The sequence below is a fragment of the Saimiri boliviensis genome, chromosome 5 (assembly GCF_048565385.1).
Source record: "Saimiri boliviensis isolate mSaiBol1 chromosome 5, mSaiBol1.pri, whole genome shotgun sequence".
NCBI classification, from domain to species: Eukaryota; Metazoa; Chordata; class Mammalia; order Primates; family Cebidae; genus Saimiri; species Saimiri boliviensis.
This window is the reverse complement of record NC_133453.1, coordinates 134,438,387-134,460,206: the sequence shown is the minus strand read 5'-3', so window position 1 is coordinate 134,460,206 and position 21,820 is coordinate 134,438,387. Positions and strand designations below refer to the sequence as shown.

Sequence of the window (21,820 nt, the reverse complement as noted above, 5' to 3'; positions counted from 1 at the left end):
AGAGTTGGAGTGAGCTGAGATCACACCATTGCACTCCAGCCTGAGCGACAGAGCAAGACTCCATCTCAAAAAAAAAGAAAGAGAAAACAAAACGAAAAAACATTCAGTCCATAGCGGTCACTAAGTGTGAGTTGGGTCCGTCTGTGGGCAGCAAAGAACCTGTTTGGTGGAGGGAGGAGACAACACAAGGACACAGAGGTAGTGACAATTCAGGAGAACACTGCATTTAGGGATCCTGGGGAGAGGGAAAGAGCAGAAGAGAGGAGAGGAGAGGGAGCGAAGGCCATGGACTGTTAGAGTTGATTGTGGGTAGCATGGGAAGCTCCTGTGGGTATCTGAACTGCTCAGGGCTGGGCTTTAGGAGGACAGTGCTGGAAGCAGCAAGTGGGCAGATGGGGTGGGGGAGGGGGCACAGACAGCTGGCAGGGAAATAAGTTTGGAGATGACCATAAATAGCTCTGCTGCCAATGCCTCTCCCACAACTCTCTCCTATTCTCCCATTTCTAATCACGGCTGTGCCATTCTTCCAGCCCCAGAGATGTAAGTCTGAGTCACTCTGACTCCTCCCCCAACTGTGCCCCACGTCCGGCCAGGTAGAATTCCTGCTGATTCTATCTCCTCCACACCATCTCTGGAGTCCTGTCCCTCTTGGGGGTTCTGCCAAGACCCTGTATCAGGCCTGTCCCTGGCTCAGGAACTTATCTCCCTTCCCCAGGCTCCATCCTAACACCCTCTCACCACTCTTGCTAGATGTTACTGTCTGCCTATTGCACACCACAAAATGAATGCCCTGAAGTGCTGGCTGTAATCCCAGCACTTTGGGAGGCCAAGGTGGGAGGATCACTTGAGCCTAGGAGTTTGAGAACAGCCTGGGCAACGTGCTGAAACCCTGTCTCTACAAAAAAATACAAAAGTTAGCCAGTCATGCACCTGTAGTCCCAGCTACTCAGGAGGCTGAGGTGGGAGGATTGCTTGAGCCGGGAGGTCGAGGCTGCAGTGACTTGAGATTGCACCACTACACCACTGCACTCCAGCCTGGGCAACAGAGTGAGACCTTGTCTCAAAAACAAAAACAAAAACAAAAACAAAAACAAAAATACTGGCGTGGTTGCTTGTGCCAGTAATTCCAGCTACTTGGGAGACTGAGCCAAGAGAATCGTTTGAACCAAGGAGGCGATGGTTGCAGTGAGCTAAGATCACTCTGTGGCACTCCAGCCTCGGCAATGGAGCAAGACTCCATCTCAAAAAAAAAGGAGTTTGGGCGCAGTGGCTCATGCCTGTAATCTCAGCACTTTGGGAGGCCGGGGTGGGTGGATCGCCTGAGGTGAGAAGTTCGAGACCAGCCTGGCCAACATGGGGAACCCCGTCTCTACTAAAAATACAAAAATTATCCGAATGTGGTGGCATATGCCTGTAATCCCAGCTACTCAGGAAGCAGAGGCAGGAGAATCACTTGAACCCAGGAGGCAGAGGTTGCAGTGAGTCAAGATCACACTACTGCGCACCAGCGTGGGCAACAGAGCAAGACTCTGTCTCAAAAGAAAAAGAAAAAAGAAAAAAGAAAAAGGAACAAGAAATGTGGGTCCCTGAGCGCTCCCAGTTGTCCTATCCAGCCTCCCCCCAGACCTCAGAGCTCTTTGAAGAGGCAGCTAGATGGATGCTCCTCTCCCAGGCTCTCCAGGGGCTTCTGCGTCCGAGGTGCTTTTCTCCTTGCCAGATGATTCATGTGTCACCTACACTTCTCTTGGGACATTTTCTTTTTCTTTTCTATTTTTTGAGATGGAGTCTTGCTCTATTGCCCAGGTTGAAGTGCAATGGTGCGATCTCTGCTCACTGCAACCTCTGCCTCCTGAGTTCAAGCAATTCTCTGACTCAGCCTCCTGAGTAGCTGGGATTATAGGCATGTGCTACCACGTCTGGCTAATTTTTTTATTTTTAGTAGAGACAGGGTTTCACCATCTTGGCCAGGCTGGTCTTGAACTCCTGAACTCGTGATCCACCTGCCTCAGCCTCCCAAAGTGCTAGGATTACAGGCGTGAGCCACTGTGCACGCCCCTCTTTTTTCTTTTCTTTTCTTTTTTTTTTTTTTTTTTAATAGAGATTAAGATCTCACTCTGTTGCCCAAGCTGGTTTCAAATTCCTGAGCTCAAGAAATCCTCCTGCCTTGGCCTCCCAAAGTGCTGGGATTACAGGTGTGAGCCACCGAACCTGGCCGTAACTTTCCTCTTGTGCCTGGGTTTATGGTGATTGTATACATGTGTGTCTGGCTCTCAGAGGGTGGGGAAAGAGTGATACAAATGTTTGTGCTTCCACAGGGAACTTGCACGTGACCTAAATGCAATGACAAATTGGAGTTTGATTGAAAATGTGGAGGGGTGGGAATGTTCAATTCCACTGACCCCAGACGGGAGAATCTGAGGCTTTTCCCTTTATACACTATATTTCTCTGCAGCAGCTCTCAGGTCTAACAGCTACCAGCACCAGGAATTTCAGACCAGCATAGTAAATAGGGGCTGCGGTTTCTCCATCTTTCTCCTTAAAAAAGTGCTAGAGGGGCTGGGTGTGGTGGCTCATGCCTGTAATCCCAGCTACTTGGGAGACTGAGGCAGGAGAATCACTTGAATCTGGGAGGCAGAGTTTGCAGTGAGCTGAGATCGTGCCACTGCACTCCAGCCTGGAGACAGAGCAAGACTCTGTCTCAAAAGAAAGGGAAAAAAAAGTAATAGAAAAAAAATTAGCCGGCCATGGTGGCATGTTCCTGTAGTCCAAGCTACTCAGGAGGCTAAGGTGGGAGGATCACTCAAGCCTGGGAGGTCAAGGCACAGGGAGCCGTGATCATGCCACTGCACTCCAGCCTGGGTAACAAGAGTGAGATCCTGTCTCAAAATCAAACAAACAAACAAACAAACAAACCAGTAATGGAATATGAGCCAGGTATGTCGATTTGAACTGGAGTTTTACTGCTTGCCAGCAGTGTGACATTGAGCAAGTGTGGTAACCCCTATGAGCCAATGGAGCTGACATTGGCTGCCTCACCCAACAGGTATTGTACAGGAAAAGCTGGTATGGAGCCGGGGGCCTGGAGGCAGGCAGTGAGGAGCAGTTGAAAGATTGTGCCTCAATTGCCCCCAGCTGCTGCTGTGCTCACAAGGAACACAAGTGCTCCCTCTCTGATCCCTCAGCAGGCAAAGGCCAGACTCTGGAACACACCTACAGTGCTGCCTCTGGCCAGGCCTCTGAGATCCCAAGTCCACCATGCAGAGGAAGGGGCAAGCCCTTGGTGGGGGGAGGGGGGCAGCAATTTCATTACCACCATTTCAGAGGTGGCGGTATGGGTGTCTGGCATACGTAAGTCTGATTATTTGGACCAGAAGAATCCTCAGGGGTCCTGAATTCCAGTTTACAGGTGTGAACACTGAGATCCAGGCACCTGATAATACCAGGTTGGCAGGAAAGCCAAATGCCAGAGGCTTCCATGGTCTGCACTTGTGTTTGGAGCAAGAGAATTTCAAGCAGAGTCAAAGGGATACGGGGTCTTTCTGGTATAAGCTGGCCCAAGACCAGATCTTTGACAGAGGCCTCGGACTCTGGGAGCCCCAAAAGCAGCCCTCCCTTGGGCCCAGCCTTCCGGATTCCAGGCCCAGAGCAGTGGCTCTGCCAGGCTAGGACTCGGTGAGGGGAGCTTTGAAGTCAGTAGCTGAAGGTCACCTTCCTGGCCCAGCTCCACCTGGCAATGTTGACAGAGAGTACAGGGCAGAAAGGTTGCTCCTATTTGGAATGAATTGGTGTGACTGGGAAAGCCGGGAAGGGGAAGAGGTCAGGTTTTCCCAAATAAAACCCAGCCCTTAGCTGGTGTCTTAGTTTAAGAAAACGAATGAAGAGAGAAACTTTGTTTGTCTGTGGCAAAACCAATTACAACTAGCTTTTGTGGCTGAGTGCAGTGGCTCACACCTGTAATCCTGGAAGGCCAAGGCGGGAGGATCGGTTGTGCTTAAGGGTTTGAGACCAGCCTGGGCAACATAGTGAGACCCCCATCTCTATTTTTAATTTAAAAAAAAATCTTTTGTATGCAATCAGGCAATAATGGAACTGTTTCTGCTGTGGCCGCTTAACTACTCTAGGGTCTCAGAAAACAATACCCCAAAATGCAGTCCTCAGGAGCAGCTCTCTCTGATCCCCCCCTCTCTCCCCCAGGCCAGCCATAGAAACTAGAATCCTTCTTCCTCAAGGCAGGTCACAGAAACCAGAGCTCTCCTTCCCCAAAGCCAGACTCAAACCCCAAAATATTACTGTAACTTTCTCCCACACGTTTCTGTGTAAAAACTGGCCATAAATAAATTATCTGACCTACCTTGTTTGCGCGTAGATCCTAAGATCCCTGCATCCCAGAGAGTCCTGCCCATACTCAGAAGGAAGGAATGCTGCAGAGAGAGGCCAAGAAGAATCTACAGGGACAGGCCTTGCTGGGTTTCCTCACTCAGGCTGTTGGTATTAGATCACACCCTTCTTGTCCAATCATATTTCTTTTTTCTTTCTTTTTTATTTGAGACTGAATCGTGCTCTGTTGCTCAGGCTGGAGTCCAGTGGCGCAATCTCAGCTCACTGAAACTTCTGCCTCCCAGGTTCAAGCGATTCTCCTGCCTCAGCCTCCCGAGTAGCTGGGATTACCGGCGTGCACCACCACGCCAGGCTAATTTTTGTATTTTTAGTAGAGGTGGGGTTTTGCTACGTTGGCCAGTCTGGTCTCAAACTCCTTACCTCAACCGCCCGCCTCGGCCTCCCAAAGCGCTGGGATTACAGGCAAGAGCCACCGCACCCGGCCCAGAGTGGGATTTCAACTCTGTCTACACCAGCTGGACCTGACAGCAGATGGTCTCAGTTCGAGAAGGCAGCACTCGCGCTGGGCTAATGCCCGCTGGGGGTCAGCCTGACAGGGTAGGGAAGCCAGGGTTCGCTCAGATTGGCCTTTGCGTTTAAGCTAAAGCATCAGCCACCGACATCCAGGTTTCCTCGGGGCATCGTGGATAGGGTCAGCCTCGCACGCGGCTCCGCTCCTCCCCCGACCCCGACCCCGATCGCGGGTCGGGGTGGCTCTCTCGCCAGTGGTTCCCGCGGAGCTGGGTTTGCAGCCGCGCCGCGGAAGCTCTGGCTGGGCCTGGCCCCTCCTCCTCCCCGGCGAGGCCCAATGGGGCGGCGGCCCCGGCAGCCCCTCCCGGTAGTGTCCGCTGCCCGCGCACGCCAGGCCCAGCGTTCGCCCGCGGTCAGAGCCGGAGGAGCGGCGCGCGGGACCTGCCTGCTCTGCGGGAATGGCCGGCTACCTGCGGGTCGCGCGCGGACTCTGCAGAACCTCGGGTTCCGGGCCGGCCTGGGCGCCTGCGGCCCTGACACCCCCCACCTCGCGGGAGCAGCCGCGGCGCCACTGTGAGTGCCGAGGGTCCCGGCCCCCCGGCCGCGACGTGGCGGCTTCCAGTTGGGCCTGGAGCAGCGGGGTCGGGCGCACACAGGGCCGGGGGTCACCTTGCTCCGCGCTCCCCCCGCGATTCCTTGAGATCCCCAGCGATCCCTCGCCTGACGCTTCCCGGCCGTGCCTGACGCCGGGTGGGGACCTGAGGGACGGTGGCAACTGGTGTCCCGGGCGGCGGCCGGTTCTGCGCGCGCGGGGGAGGGGTTGGGGCTGCCTAGTGCTCCAGGTATTCCGAGTGGGACGGGGTCCTGAGAGTGTCCCGGGCCAGCCCTGCCTTCCTGGAAAGAGCACCGTGGGGGCTGGAGCTCCCGAGCGATGGGGAGGGTCGCGGTGCGGTCCCTGCGCAGACAAAGGCTGGGAGGCGCGAGGCTGGAGCTTCCCCTTCCTTTCACCAGGCGCGCGCTGGCACCAGGCCCACGTGGGCTATTTTTGGAACCTTTTACGCGACAGCTGGAGGAGCGTCCTTTCTAATTTCCCCCTTTTGGCTGCCGCCTCCACCCTACCCCCACCCCCACCCTTTCTCCTTCATCGCCGCACTTGGGGCTCCATCCTGGGGCCTCTCCTTGACCCGCCTTGGCTGGCTTGTGCCCTCCCTGCCTGGCTCCCTCTCGCAGAGACCTGGCAGCCCGCGCAAAATGCCACTCTACAGAATCGTTCCCACGACTCTGGGGCCCCTTAGCTCCCTGCTTAGGAGAGCAGACAGGAGTGAGATCGTCATAAGCAAGCCTTAGCCCGAGCCTCCGTTACCCACTCGGGCTGCTCTGCCTGGCTTGTGGGCATCGGCCTGCCCCTCATCCTGGCCGCCCAAACTGGCTACAAAAGGCAGGGAATAATGTAGGTCCCTTGGCCCTGTCTGATACCTGTTGCCATGGAAACCCCTATTTGGGGTTTGGAAATCTGGCCAGGAGCACCTCGTGGTGAGCCAGGAGCAGGAGCCCGAGGAAGAGGGGGTGGGGCCCGCCGGCCCTGGCCTGGCCAGAGAAGGTAATGGTTAACTGGATTGTGGGAGCAGCTGACTACAGCCGGGTGTTGGGGAGGCTTGGGTCTAGTCTTTCCTCCCCCCGCCAAGGAGAAAGGGGCATGTCTGCTTTTGTATCTCTGGGAATCTGTCTCTGAGCGATCAGCCTACAACTCCTAGGTTCCAAGTGCCCCAGGTCCCAAAGATTCCCATATGGCACACCACCTTCAGCAAAAAAAATGGTGGAAGTTAGCTACATTCTTTAGTTCTCCCTTGTTTTCTGCCTTGACAGTTAAAAGAAAACAAACAAAAACCCCCAAAAGCACACAAACAGGAACACAAAACCCCCTTTAAGGGGCCTGAATTTGAATACTCACAGAAAAAGCAGTCAGCTTCGGGTCCTTCTAGAATCCCCATGTGGGTTGGTTATTAATGGGGAAAATGCTTGGTGTTTCAGTTGAACATACAGTTGCGGCTCTGCCAGCTTGTTACCTGGCAACGCAGCTGGAGGCAGAATACTTGGCATTCCCCTTGATGACAAGGAAAGAATATTTTTGGGCTAACATAGCCCTGTGTCTTTGCTGCCTGGTAATTCCTGCACGCATCATTTTCGTATTTTGCAACTCCATAGGTTTCTAGTGACTGCTGGGGATGGTTCTGGTGAGTTAGAGCTTTAGAGCCTGGGGCAGTGAGGGCCAGTTCAGATGCTAGTGTGATAATTACTTATCTTGCTTTCCTTTACTTCTAACTCAGAAACTTCTTAATTCTTGCCCTTTAAGTGTGCAGATCTCTCAGCCATGTCAGATAAGGCCCTTGTTGCCCTGCCAGATGATTTGGGTGGTGGTGTTTAGGCCCAGTAGATCCTGAAGAAAACTTCTCTGGAATGCCTGGGGCCTGCTCCCAGATCTTCTGTGTGAAGTTGAGGGCTCTTGGGCTGGTTCCATTCAGGTTATGCATGAGGCGCTGGAAACTTTTCTTGGATTACTGGAAGCCGGGGTCTGTGGCCTTCCCTGGGGTTTATAATCGGTAAACCCATGTTAGAAATAGCAGCAGACTGTAAATATTAGTACACTCTAGTTTGTAAGCTTCTACTGGGCATGGGGCCCGTTGCTGGGCAGAGATGGTGCCCATGTACATCTGGTGCAGGCTGCTGGTGAGAACTCACTGGCCCTGTGTGGCAATACATCCCAGATGGGTGAGAGGGGAGGAAGCATATTCAGTGAAACAGAAGGTGAGGGCAGGGCAGCCCTGACCAGATGGAGCTGACTTCCACTTGACCTTTATGTCTTTGACACAAGTAGTATGCTCCTATTCTGTGCCAGACACCATGCCAGGTGCCGGGGATAGAGCTGGGAATAAAACCAGCAAAGACCTTTTCAAAACCCTTATGGAACTCAGACAGTAACAAGATAGACATTGACTAAGGTGATATATGGGCACAAGAGTTAAGGAAGGCCAAGAGCCATGGCTCACACCTGTAATCCCAGCACTTTGGGAAGGCCGAGGTGGAAGGATTGCTTGAGGCTGGGTGCCCCAGACCAGCCTGGGCAATCTAGTGAGACCCCATCTCTACAAAAATAAAAAATAAAATTAGCCAGGCACAATGGCATGTGTCTGTAGCTTTAGCTATGCGGGAGGATCACCTGAGCTCAGGAAGTCAAGGCTGCAGTGAGCTATGATTGTGCCACTGCACTCTAGCCTGGGTGACAAAGCAAGACCCTGCCTCCTCCCTACCCCCGAAAAGAGTAGAGCTAAGGAGAAATAGGCAAGAGCGCTGTGTTCACAGAAGTTTGGATAGGGGAGCCAGCAAAGTCCTCACTGAAGGAATTGCTGAGGAGGGGAGAAAGCAGGCCATTGGGGGAAGAGACTTGCAGATGCCAAGGCCATGATGGAGAAACAGAGAGAATGGTGCAAAGGCTGGCTCAGCAGGCACCAGGCTGAGTGACAGAATGAGGTTTGGCACGGGTCTGTGGAGGGCTCATAGGCCATTTCTGAGAACTTTGCAGGGTTTTGAGAGGACTGTCATGATCTGATTTCCATCTTTTCAGGAGCATTCGGGCTTCGGGGACCTGGCAAGAGAGGATGATGGCTTGGACTTGGATGGTGGCACTGGGGGTGGTGAGGAAGTGATTGGATTCTGGATAAATTTTGAAGGAAGGGCCAATAGTAGGGAAAGGTTCCAATTCAGGAGATTTTACATAAAAATCTAGATACACAGCAGGCACTTACCCATGTCGAGGACGGGGTAGTCTGAGGGTGGCTTCTTTTGGTGGTGTGGATGTGGAAGTGAGAGAAGGGAACGAGGCTGGGCACAGTGGCTCACGTCTATAATCCCAGCACTTTGGGAGGCCGAGGTGGATGGATCACTTGGGGCTGGGAGTTCAAGACCAGCCTGACCAACATGGTGAAACCCTGTCTCTACTAAAAATACAAAAATTAGCTGGATGTGGTGGTGCACACCTGTAATCCCAACTGCTCAGGAAGCTGAGGCACCAGAATCGCTTGAACCCAGGAGGCAGAGATTTCAATAAGCTGATATCATGCCACTGCACTCCAGCTTGGGTGACAGAGTGAGACTCTGTCTCAAATAAATAAATAAAATAAATTATACAAAATTACTGTCCTGCCTTGTTGAGCCCCCGGGAATTGGAACCTTTCCCCACTCTCTGATCCTTTGCTGGGGACATGCTGGTGAGCAGCCTCTCTGCTGAGAGCCACATGGGCAGGATTGCTGGAGAAGCAGTTATGCCTGGGGCTGGCTGCCTGTGGATGGACCTCTAGCCTCCAGTTGGGAGCAGCATGGAGCCAGGACGGGTTTTGAAATCCTTGCTTGGTATTGGGTGCTAGGAGCCCCAAACAGGGAGGAGAGTTGCCCTAATGGGCCTCTGGTGACTGGTGTAATTCCATCCTGCACTCTCGCCAAGAAGACAGTGTTTGTGCAATGCTTCAGCTGAAGATTCATGGTGGCTGTCATTTCGGCGGTTTTCAGGGAGGCCTAGCTGCTGCTCCTTGTATTTCAGGTAGCTTGTCGCCACTTGTCTTCCAGAGAAAGGCAGACCATGGCTGTGTCTTCACCATACAGGCTGAACAGCAGACAGGGTGTCTCTACCATACAGGGGTCTCAAACTTCAGTGCCCCCGGGCACACTGGAGGGCACTTGGCTGTCATGGAATGAAGGGAGAGGCCGCCTTCAGCCCAGCCCATCCTTGCCATGAGTGAGTGCGTGCTGCGTATCTAGATTTTTGTTTTGTCTTGTTTTTTGAGACAGAGTTTTGCTTTGTTGCTCAGGCTGGAGTGCCGTGGTATGATCTCAGTTCCCTGCAACTCTGCCTCCCAGGTTCAAGCAATTCTCCTGCCTCAGCCTTCCAAGTAGCTGGGATTACAGGCGCACGACACTATGCCCAGCTAATTTTTTGTATTTTTTGTAGAGCTAGGGTTTCACTATGTTGGCCAGGCTGGTCTCAAACTCCTGACCTCATGATTTGCCCACCTTGGCCTCCCAAAGTGCTGGGATTAAAGGCGTGAGTCACTGCACCTGGCCACATATCTAGATTTTTATATAAACTGCTGATTTTTTTTTTGGACTGGTTTAAACTTTTATTATTTTATTTTATTTTATTTTTATTTTTTATTTTTTTGAGATGGAGTTTCGCTCTTGTTACCCAGGCTGGAGTGCAATGGCGCGATCTCGGCTCACCGCAACCTCCGCCTCCTGGGTTCAGGCAATTCTCCTGCCTCAGCCTCCTGAGTAGCTGGGATTACAGGCACGCGCCACCATGCCCAGCTAATTTTTTGTATTTTTAGTAGAGACGGGGTTTCACCATGTTGACCAGGTTGGTCTCGATCTCTCGACCTCGTGATCCACCCACCTCGGCCTCCCAAAGTGCTGGGATTACAGGCTTGAGCCACTGCGCCCGGCCCGATTTTTATTATTTTAGTAAAAGACGTATAAAACTTGCCATCTTAATCATATGTGAGGGTACAGTATTGCCACCCACACTATTGTGCAGAACTTAGTCACCTTGCAAAACTGAAACTCTCAAAAATAAAAAGCAAAACTGAAACTCTTTACTCATTAAACAACCTCCCCACTTCCTGCCCCAGCCCCTGGCAACCACCATTCTACTTTTTGTTTCTATGAATTTGACTATTTTAGCTACTTCATGTAAGTCGAATCATATGGTATTTGTCTTTGGTGACTGGTTTATTTCGCTTACTAAGATGCCCCCCAGGTTCATCCACTTTGTAGCAGGTGTCAGAATTACCTTCCTTTTCAAGGCTGAATCATATTCCACTGGATGTAGATACAATAGGCCGCCGTGGAGGATACATTTCAAGACCCCCAGTGGATGTCTGAAATGGCAAAGCCGAAGATATTATGTTTTTTCCTATAGACACAGATTGATGATTAAGTTTAATTTAGAAATTAGGAACAGTAGGAGATTGGCAATAATAATTAGCAATAGAACAATTACAACAATATACTGTAGTAAAAGTTACATGAATGTGGCCTCTCTTATCTCTCTTAGAATATCTTACTGTATTGCGCTTACCTATTTTCGGACCATGGTTGACTGGGTAACTGACACCACAGGTAACTGATATCCTAGAAATAGAACATTGGATAAAGGGGGACCGTATCCCATTTTCTTAATCCACTCATCTGTGATGGACATATGGGCTGCGTCTACCTTTTGTTGTTGTGAACATTGAGGCTATGAATGTGGGCATACAGCTCTCTCTCTTTTTTTTTTTTTTGAGATGGAGTCTCACTCTTGTCACCCAGGCTGGAGTGCAGTGGCACAATCTCGGCTCACCATAACCTCCACCTCCCAGGTTGAAGCGATTCTCCTGCCTCAGCCTCCTGAGTAGCTGGGATTACAGGTGCTTGCCACCACACCCAGCTGATTTTGTTTTAGTAGAGACAGGAGTTCTCCTTGTTGGTCAGGCTGGCCTCAAACTTCTGACCTCAGATGATCTGCCGGCCTTGGCCTCCCAAAGTGCTGGGATTACAGGTGTGAGCCACCACACCTGGCCACATATATCTCTTTCAGACCCCACTTTCAATTTTTTTGGATATATATTCAGAAGCAGAATTGCTGGATCATATACTGATTCTTTTTCTTTAGTTGAGGAGCACCCATACTGTTTTCCACAGCAGCTGCACCATTTCACATTCCCACCAGCAGGGCACAAGAGTTCTAATTTCTCCACATCCTTGCCAGCACTTGCTATGATGATGATGATTATTTTTGGCCTGATAGTAGTTATTTTAGGGGTGTGAGGGGATAGTGGGGCAATATCTCAATATGGTTTTGATTTGCATCTCCCTAATGATTAGTGATGTTGAGCAACTTTTTATGTATTTGTTGGCCATTTGTATATCATCTTGGGACTTGAAATGTCTAAGTCTTTTGTCCTATTTATTTAGAGGTGGAGTATTCCTGTTGCCCAGGCTGGAGTGCAGTGGTGCGAACTCTGCTCACTGCAACTTCTGCCTCCAGGTTCAAGCAATTCTCCTGCCTCAGCCTTTTAAGTAGCTGGGACTACAGGTGTGTGTCACCATACCCGGCTAATTTTATTTTATTTTATTTTTGTATTTTTAGTAGAGACAGGGTTTCACCATTGTTGGCCAGGCTGATCTGGAACACCTGACCTCAAGTTATCTGCTCACCTCAGCCTCCCAAAGTGTTGGGATTACAGGCGTGAGCCCTGGCGCCTGGCCAGTCTTCTGTCCATTTTAAAATTGAGTTGTTCAGGCCGGGCGTGGTGGCTCAAACCTGTAATCCCAGCACTTTGGGAGGCTGAGGCGGGTGGATCATGAGGTTGAGAGATCGAGACCATCCTGGTCAACATGGTGAAACCCCGTCTCTACTAAAAATACAAAAAACTAGCTGGGCGTGGTGGCGCCTGCCTCTAATCCCAGCTACTCAGGAGGCTGAGGCGGGAGAATTGCCTGAGCCCAGGAGGCGGAGGTAGCCGTGAGCTGAGGTCGCGCCATTGCACTCCAGCCTGGGTAACAAGAGCGAAAACTCCGTCTCAAAAAAAAAAAAAAAAAAAAAAAAAAAATTGAGTTGTTCTATCGTTGTTGCGATTTACCAAGTTTTAAAACTCGATCACCAATTAAGAATTTTTAAACACCTCTACCCGGAACAAACAGAACAAATCTCTGCTGGCCCTGGCCCATGTCGCATCCTCAGATCCCCTGGGATGTTAGCTTCCAGGGAGGCTGGGCACTCCTGACTGATGACAGCGCTGCTCGCCCTCTCTCTGTTACCTGTAAGTTCCCCTTCCACACTCCCGGCCTCAGGACAGACACTGTTGTGTGTTAGGCATTTCAGTATCTCAGCGGGGTACTGGGTAAGTGCTTAGTTAGCGATTGTTGCTGAGTAAATATGCAGGTCCTGTAGTCTCTGAGGGTTTGACACCTGCATGCACACCAGGTCTTTGATCTTGACCTTGAACTCTCCTACCCATGCCTGGCTGAAGCCCAGCTGTGGAACCCAGGCTGAGGCTGAAACCTCTAGCACTGGACCCTAGTAAGTCTCTCCTTAGGGGTCCTGATTATGACAGGTTCATTTTTCTTTTTCTTTTTTTTTTTTTTTACAGATTTGATTAGCTGTCCTCAAATTAACTCATAGGAGCTGTTCCCCAAAACTAAACTAGCTTGCAAGAGCTCAGCAGATATTCTGCAGGTTCTGCAGCTCTTCTCATTCAAGCTTCAGAGAAAAGTGCAGGAATCTTGTGATTGGGTCCAAATCCCCCTTGCATCTTGGGAAGGGTGGTAGAGCCTGCAGCCAGCCACCTTTTGTTCTCTAGAAAATGAAATCCTTCAAGGCTGTGTTTGCACTCTGCTTCTCTACATCTGACTCCTGGGACTTCCAGAGGCTGCATTTGGTCAGGGACCTGGGTTCTATCTTGCCTCTCATGCAAACCACACTCTCTGGGTCTCAATATTCCTCCTAAATGATCTCTAAGATTATTTTTAGATTTAAAAAAAAAAAAACCTGTTTGCCTATCTTTGGAAAGCGAATTGTTTGAGGTCTGTTAAGCTTTAGTCACTTTTGTTTTAAATGTGCCTAGGTTTCTAGGCCTGCTTTTTTTTTTTTTTTTTTTTTTTTTTTTTTTTTTTTTGAGACAAAGTGTTGCTCTTGTTGCTTAGGCTGGAGTGCAATGGCGTGATCTTGGCTCACGGCAACCTCTGCCTCCCAGGTTCAAGTGATTCTTCTGCCTCAGCTTCCCCACTACCTGGGATTACTGGCACACACCACTGCACCTAGCTAATTTTTTATATTTTTAGTAGAGATGGAGTCAGGCTGGTTTCGAACTGCTGACCTCAAGTGATCTACTCTCCTTAGCCTCCCAAAGTGCTGAGATGAGCCACCGCACCTGGCCTAATTTTTGTATTTTTAGTAGAGACAGGGTTTCACCATGTTGGCCAGGCTTGTCTTGAACTCCTTACCTTGAATGATCCACCCACCTTGGCCTCCCAAAGTGCTGTGATTACAGGCGTAAGCCACCGTGCCCAGCCCATATTTCTATTATTATTACATTGTAATACATAATATTTCTATTATTATTACATTGTAATACATAATACATAATGAAAGCCCGTATTTCTATTATTATTACATTGTAATACATAATGAATTATATAACTTACCATAATGTTCAATCAGGGGGAGCCCTGAGCTTGTTTTCCTGCAACTAGACAGTCCTGTCTGGAGGTGCTGGTAGACAGTGACAGATCATCAGGCATTAGCTTCTCTCTTTTTTTTTTGAGACAGAGTTTCACTCTTGTTACCCAGGCTGGAGTGCAATGGCGCGATCTCAGTTCACTGCAACCTCCGCCTCCTGGGTTGAGGCAATTCTCCTGCCTCAGCCTCCTGAGTAGCTGGGATTACAGGCACCCGCCACCATGCCCAGCTGATTTTTTTGTATTTTTAGTAGAGACAGGGTTTCACCATGTTGACCAGGATGGTCTCGATCTCTGGACCTCGTGATCCACCCGCCTCGGCCTCCCAAAGTTCTGCGATTACAGGCGTGAGCCACTGCGCCTGGCCAGGCATTAGCTTCTCTTACGGAGGGTGCAGCCTTGATTACTTGCATGCATAGTTCATAGGCATGAGCTCAGGTGGTAATGCTCGCTGGCCTGCTTCTCACCTCCTCCTGTGCAGTCCAGTTCCTAACAGTCCGTGGACCTGCACTAGAGGCTGTGGCCTGGTCTGCTGACCTCTCACCAGAGCCCCTGGTACTGGTCCATGGCCCGGGAGTTGGGGACCCCTGCTCTAAGCAGTCAGGGAGCTGCTTTGCAGATGGGGGAGTGGGCGCTGGGCAGCTGGAGCCCTGGCTTTCTGCCGCTGTCTCCTAGTGGATCTGGCCAGGAGGAGATGGCCCCCCTCCAGCCTCACCAGTGGCGTGATATGCTATGTGTCCCTGCTTCTAGATGCTGACAAGAGGATCAAGGTGGCAAAGCCCGTGGTGGAGATGGATGGTGATGAGATGACCCGTATCATCTGGCAGTTCATCAAGGAGAAGGTAGTGCCCCCTCCCGAAGTGGGTGGCTCTCCAGGTGGGCTGGCAGGCAGTGTTCTGTCCCTCAAGGGCTTCTGGGCCCTCCTGCAGATCCCCCGGACTCCTTGTTGTCCTGCTTGGCAGCAGCAGCCCTGTTCCTCCCACTCTGTCTGCCCTTCTTTCACATCTGCCTATGAATGGTTTGGAAGTCATCGGGTGGGGGCTTGCCAAACGCCACACGTTCTTTCAGCTTCGAGCAGTTTCAAGGTTAATCTTGTATCATTTCCATCTGGATCCCCTGCATTTTGCCTCACTTTTAGAAAAGGAGTGACAGGGGAACAGGGCTGGTGTGTGGGGCAGTGATCTAGCCTGCAGCTGTGGTGGCCACCAAGGCAAAGGGGTCCTGGAAAGGAGTGAAAAAGAAGCAGGGCTGGTGTGCAGGGCAGTGACCCAGCCTATGTCTGTGGCGGCCACTATGGCAAAGGGGTCCCAGGATGGTAGCTCGGCTTCTTCAAAATCGCTGTGGTCTGTGTGTGCCCAGGAGAGCACGTAGTCCACTTTAAGGCCCTGCATTGTGTGTGCATTCATGGGACAAAGGTCGAGAACTGCCATTTCCGACTGTGAGATCTCAAAGCACTTGAGAAGAGGAAACCCGTCGTATAGAGAAATCTAGATGTACTTGGGTTTGGGGTTCTGCTGAGTCAATGTGTCATGTTAGTGGAGCAGATGGCACAGTGGGGAAGAGCCCTGCAGAAGGCTGCAGCCTGGCCTACCGACCTCTCTCCAGAGCCCTGCCCCTGCCGGCTGTGGCCAGGCTGCACTAGAAATGGCTGACTCCAGCTTTCTGCTGGATGCTCCCCTCTGGCCTTCACTCATCCCTGTTCTGACTGACTATCCCCTGCCATGGCCTGCAGACTTCTTATCCTGCCCTTTGCTGTCTTGTTGCTGAGTTGCTGGGGTGACGCCTTGTTCTGGCCCTCTGTCCCCAGCTCATCCTGCCCCACGTGGACATCCAGCTAAAGTATTTTGACCTCGGGCTCCCAAACCGTGACCAGACCGATGACCAGGTCACCATTGATTCTGCCTTGGCCACCCAGAAGTACAGTGTGGCTGTCAAGTGTGCCACCATCACCCCTGACGAGGCCCGTGTGGAAGGTACGAGGATATGGAAGTGGGCGAGCCAGGGGGGCGGCCACAGGCTTCTCCCACCAGCCTCTCCACACTTAGGGTGGGGCAGCTGGCCATGTCGGTAATCTCAGGATCAGGGGGCTGGGAACTTCCAGAGCTGGGGCTTTCCTGAGGCCAACAGTACCTGAGGCCAGTCTCCCTGTGTGTGCCTGGTGGACCGTGGTCACTGTCACTCAGAGGTCGCTGTCACTCAGAGGTCACTGTTGATGAGGCTGGGGCAGGTGTAGGTGAGGGGCTGGCCTCAAGTTTCATGGTTAGGGTGCAGCAGAGCTGAGAACAGAGTCCATGTCTTCTATCTCCCAGGTCAGGGGTGTTTCTGCTGCACTCTGGCTCTGACAGTGCTAGGTGTCACCGGTGACAGGGCTGAGGAGGAGGAGAAGGAAGATAATGCTGATGTGGTCACAGTAATGATGGCTTCTTTGGGCAGCAGTCTGTTCTGGCGTGGACTTCCTTGCAGGCAGCTTTGCAGAGAGACTGCAGGAGTGCCGTGTGTCAGGCCTGTGTCCTTCAGAGTCTCAGCAGCCTCTGGGGACTTCACTAGTGCCCTCCAGAACACTGGCCTTGCAGGTCTGCCCCCATCCCCATGGTCATGCAGGGTCACTGAGAGGTGTCCCCACGAGGCCTGGACTGGCTGCTGGTCCTTGGCTGTGGGAGTCGCTCTTGAGGGTTCCATGAAATGGCAGCAGTGTGTGGGCAGAGGGGCCTGGTTTGGAGAATTTGAGAAAGGATGTTGAGGGATTTTTCTCAGCTCTCTTTTCCTACTTCCTGAGTCGGAGGGAGCTGGAAGGAAGCACTCAAGATACATCTGCAAAGTCCCCAGGCCTGCCCCTGTCCTGCAGGTCATGCCCAGCCCTACAGCCCTGGGATTATCTGAGTCCTGAGCTCTTCATTTCACCTGAACCTCAGACAGGGCAGGAAAGGGTCACAGCCTTAGGAACTGGGGCAGTGCTGGGGCCAGCCCCGGAGCGTGTGGAGTGGCCAATGTGTTATTAGGCCTCATCAAAGAAGCCCTTCCCCAGACTGCACTCCCTCCACGTGTGACGTGGGAATCATAATGGCCCACAGAGCACTTAGCATGGGCCTGGCACTATTCTAGGTCCTTTACGCAAGCTCATTTTGTCCTCACGGCAACACCTAGGCTTGGGATTTTTACCAGGAATTTTCTTTTACAGCTTCGGCTGATCCACTTGTGTAAACCTCAGAGTTAAAACTGGTAGACTCCAGAGCCGACGTGTTTGCCTCTAGACTCTACTGACTCCTCCCATGAAGAATTTTAGGACCCTTGGCTGGCTGTGCTGTTGCTTGGAGTTCAAGTTTTGGTTGAAAGGTGGCAGCTGCAGTGGGACCACTTTCTCTCTGTCTTCACAGAGTTCAAGCTGAAGAAGATGTGGAAAAGTCCCAATGGAACTATCAGGAACATCCTGGGGGGGACCGTCTTCCGGGAGCCCATCATCTGCAAAAACATCCCACGCCTCGTCCCCGGCTGGACCAAGCCCATCACCATTGGCAGGCATGCCCACGGCGACCAGGTAGGCCAGGGTGGGAGAGGGGGTCCACGGACATGGGCCCCCCCCGACCAGAGCTCCTGGCCTAACCATCCTCTTGTCTCTGCAGTACAAGGCCACAGACTTTGTGGCGGACCGGGCCGGCACGTTCAAGATGGTGTTTACCCCGAAAGATGGCAGCGGTGTCAAGGAGTGGGAGGTGTACAACTTCCCCGAGGGCGGCGTGGGCATGGGCATGTACAACACCGACAAGGTGAGGCTGGCTCGGGCGTCCCGTAGTCTCCTCTCCCAGCTCGTCTCTTCATCTCTGTCTCGTGGCTTTCCTTTCTTCTGTGATGGCCTCAGTCTTAGACCATAAAGAGGCAGAAATGGCCGCCCGGGCTGGGCATGGTGGCTCACACTTGTAATTCCAGCATTTTGGGAGGCTGAGGCGGGAGGATTGCTTGAGGTGAGAAGCTTGAAACCAGCCTGGGCAACATAGCGAGACCTCATCTCTTGAAGAAAAAAAAAGGGTAGAAAAAAAAAGAAAAAAATGGCCAGCAGCAGCTCCAGGCTCACCCTGCCCACCTGGCTACCCTCTCAGAAGAGAATGGCCACCAGCAGCTCCAGGCTGACTGCTCCGCCTGCCTGGCTACCCTCTCAGAAGGGGATGCCGCTTTGCTCCCAATTCCAGCCTAAAAGCCAGGCGGAGTCACATGACCACCTCTGAGCCAATCGCAGAAGCCCCAGGGAGAAAGGCTTGTGATTGGATGAGCCAGGGACACACGGTCAACCCCAGCACTGGCCCGTGGAGCCAGGGAATGAGCCTTTCCCCGCCACATAGTCTAAGAACTGGGCAAAAGGCGGGGCTTTCCAGAGCAAAGTTGAGGGACCCCTTGCCTCTGTGAAGTAGTAGAGAGGCAGAGGCTGGGCCAGCAGAAACATCGTGCTCCCTACACGGAGGCTGGTGCCAAACAGTCGAGTGGGTGGCAGGGAACCGTTCCTGGAGGTCTGGGCCTGGCTCTGGGAGGTGGGGGGTTGCCGGCGAGTACCAGGCTAGGACACCCTGCCAGGGCCCTCTCTCTCCCTGCAGTCCATCTCGGGTTTTGCGCACAGCTGCTTCCAGTATGCCATCCAGAAGAAGTGGCCGCTGTACATGAGCACCAAGAACACCATTCTGAAAGCCTACGATGGGCGTTTCAAGGACATATTCCAGGAGATCTTTGACAAGTAAAGCCTCATCCGTTCACTCCATGGCCTTTCTTCCCTTCCCCCCATGTTGTCCCCATCCTACCCTGGGGAGGTCGCTACTACAGTGCGTTTGGCTCAGTTTCGAGGCTCGGGGTGGGGTCCTGTGCGCCTTCTGCCCTCTCCCCATAACACACCTTTCTTCTTTCCCAGGCATTATAAGACTGACTTCGACAAGAATAAGATCTGGTATGAGCACCGGCTCATTGACGACATGGTGGCTCAGGTCCTCAAGTCTTCCGGTGGCTTTGTGTGGGCCTGCAAGAACTATGATGGAGACGTGCAGTCCGACATCCTGGCCCAGGGTACTTGGGGAGCATGCTGCTCCCTGTGGGGGTGGGCTGCTGCTCTTCTCTAGCTGCAGGGGATTTTTAGACCGTTTGGGTAGAAAACTGGAATGGAGCAGCAGGACTCATTGCAGGGTTCTCTGTGGACAGCAGGGGGAGCTCCCTGGCATCTGAGTGAGAGAGGCTCACTAATTAGGTTTGGACTGGTGTATTACTGAGGCTGCTTTTAGAGAGGACGGCACAGGAATTCCAGGACCAGGTTTCAGCCCTGAGTATAAGTGAGACCATTAGCAAAGAACAGCGAGAAATGGGCCAATTGTGTAGGGAACAAGAGCAGGAAAGGTGGCAGTGTGGGAATCAGGCGGGACACAGCAAGTGAAAGAGAAACCTAAGCTTACCAGGCAGGGCAGCTCCTGGCAAGGGGGAAAGGGAAGCCTGGGAAAAGCAGAGTCTTGTTACTTGGTGTAAACCTTTGGCTTTACTTTGAAAAGTCCAGTGGGGATCCTCTCACCAGCATAACTGCCATCTAGGATGGAAGGCTGAAAAGCCATAGCAGATGAGGGAAAGGCACAAAATGTAACCTCAAGTGTCTAAGGAATGGGTGTGAGAGTGCAGGTACAATGGAGAAGGGTTTGCTCACTGCCACAATCCTTAGAATTCGTAGACAAAGCATTTTCCTGTAGATGTTTTCTTTCTTCAATCCTTATTTTGGTGCCATGGGGGTGCCTTTGGAGCCCTAGAGTCCTTAACAACAGCAGAGTTTGTTTGAGTTGACACGTGGATTTGGGAACACTTGGAAATACATCAAAAAGCTTGAGAGCGCCTAAGAGAGCAGCTGCAACAGTGATGGTTGGGAAATAGCTGGCAACAGCTTTACTGTTTGCTTGAATGCATCTCCACGTCCTGAGCCAGGCAGCAGGCTGGGAGGGCTACAGGACTCGGTGGGATCTCGGGCCCCATGGGCTACAGGCTGTGGGGCGCCTGAAGGCGGTGATGCAGAGGGATGCTGATGTGCTGTGCCCTGGAGACTCAGGGCAGGGTGGAGAGGCCTCGAATAGTCCCTGTCCTCCCAGTTGCCATTGGGGGAGGCTGAGTAGAGCCACGAGCTGTGGCAGCCACAACAGTGGGTAGTAGAGGGCAGCATGCCTCAGCTGGGGGCCCAGGAGAGGCAAAGCCCTGAGAAAAGCTTTCCACCCTCCAGGCTTTGGCTCCCTTGGCCTGATGACGTCCGTCCTGGTCTGCCCTGACGGGAAGACAATTGAGGCTGAGGCCGCTCATGGGACCGTCACTCGCCACTATCGGGAGCACCAGAAGGTGAGTGCAGGACATGGGGCCTCACAATGACCCTCTTCCCTGCTGGGGCCCAAAGCCCACTGACCTGAGGGCTGGAAGGACAAGCCTGACCAGCAAGTCCAGGGCGGGCAGCTGCATCTGGGCAGCCTCGTCGATAGCTGGCTCGGCTCTTGATCCCCCTGCAACCCCCATCCCCAGGGCCGGCCCACCAGCACCAACCCCATTGCCAGCATCTTTGCCTGGACACGTGGCCTGGAGCACAGGGGGAAGCTGGATGGGAACCCGGACCTCATCAGGTGAGCACAGAGGGAGAGGCCACAGCTGCCGAGAAAGGCTCCAGGTTCTGGCCCGGCACAGAGGGGGTCTCATTCTGCCCCATCCCCCGCAGGTTTGCCCAGACGTTGGAGAAGGTGTGTGTGGAGACCGTAGAGAGCGGAGCCATGACCAAGGACCTGGCGGGCTGCATTCACGGCCTCAGCAAGTGCGTGGCCTGGGGTGGAAGCCAGACGCTGGGGCCAGGTGGGGTGAAGCCAGGGGGCCGGGGACGGCACAAGTCCGCAGCGCTGAGAGGTGGCTCAGGCCAGCCGCTGCAGATCAGACCTAGTGAGCTGCTTCCCATCCCGAGGCTGGCTGCTCAGAGCTCCTTCTGACCCTGCCCACACCCTCACCCAGATTCTCCCAGGAGAGCAGTCACCTGGAAAGAGACCCTACGGGTGCCTGTGGCATCACTGTGGCCTCGTGGCAGCAGGCTATCGGGGCCTCTAGCCTGCAGCCTGGATGGCAGGAGATGGCTATTCTGATGCCCAAGCTCAGGCTGTTCCCTGGAAGGGCCTGGCTGATGGCGTTGGCAAGGCCTGGAGCTGCCCCTGATGTGAGTGGTGCTCTCTCCGCAGCGTGAAGCTGAACGAACACTTCCTGAACACCACGGACTTCCTGGACACCATTAAGAGCAACCTGGACAGAGCCCTGGGCAGGCAGTAGGGAGGCGCCGCCGTGGCTGCAGTGGACGGGCTGGCCCAGCCAGCGGGCCTCCTGAGCGTGGCGGAGGGTGAGCTTCACAGCCCCTCTCTGGAGGCCTTTTTAGGGGACATTTTTTATAAGCGAGATGTTTTTAAAGCATATGTGTGTTTCCCCTCATGTAATGTGAGGCAGGAGCAGCGTGTCTTACCTCAGCCAGTCGGTATGTTTTGCATACTGTAATTTATATTGCCCTTGGAACACATGGTGCCATATTTAGCTACTAAAAAGCTCTTCACAAAACTGTCTGCTGTGTTTGTCCCTGAGGGGAGGCAGCGGGGGCCCTGAGACTGAGGCCCTGCTAGACCTGGGGGGTTCCCCTGGGTCAGACCAGAGCCCTGCAGGAAGGGGCTGCCGCTGCGGGGAG

The 21,820-nt window shown here is 52.7% G+C and overlaps 1 protein-coding gene across 1 annotated transcript; it reads left to right on the top strand.

The window, feature by feature from the left end:
• The first annotated feature begins 5,220 nt into the window (after nt 1-5,220).
• Nucleotides 5,221-21,696, top strand: IDH2 (isocitrate dehydrogenase (NADP(+)) 2). The gene is made up of 11 exons (XM_039480086.2): nt 5,221-5,421; nt 14,869-14,960; nt 15,926-16,091; nt 17,493-17,653; nt 17,739-17,882; nt 18,702-18,838; nt 19,010-19,161; nt 20,345-20,457; nt 20,635-20,732; nt 20,825-20,917; nt 21,330-21,696. Exons 1-11 carry the CDS (start codon nt 5,307-5,309, stop codon nt 21,415-21,417), a joined length of 1,359 nt encoding a protein of 452 aa, XP_039336020.1. The 5' UTR covers nt 5,221-5,306; the 3' UTR covers nt 21,418-21,696.
• The last annotated feature ends 124 nt before the right edge of the window (nt 21,697-21,820 follow it).

What these genes read in the sequence shown, in the direction of transcription:
- IDH2 (XM_039480086.2), top strand. Translation starts at nt 5,307, where the DNA reads ATGGCCGGCTACCTGCGGGTCGCGCGCGGACTCTGCAGAACCTCGGGT. An exon ending in GGCAGTTCATCAAGGAGAAG is followed by an intron (nt 14,961 to 15,925) that starts GTAGTGCCCCCT and finishes CTCTGTCCCCAG; the next exon opens with CTCATCCTGCCCCACGTGGA. An exon ending in TGACGAGGCCCGTGTGGAAG is followed by an intron (nt 16,092 to 17,492) that starts GTACGAGGATAT and finishes CTGTCTTCACAG; the next exon opens with AGTTCAAGCTGAAGAAGATG.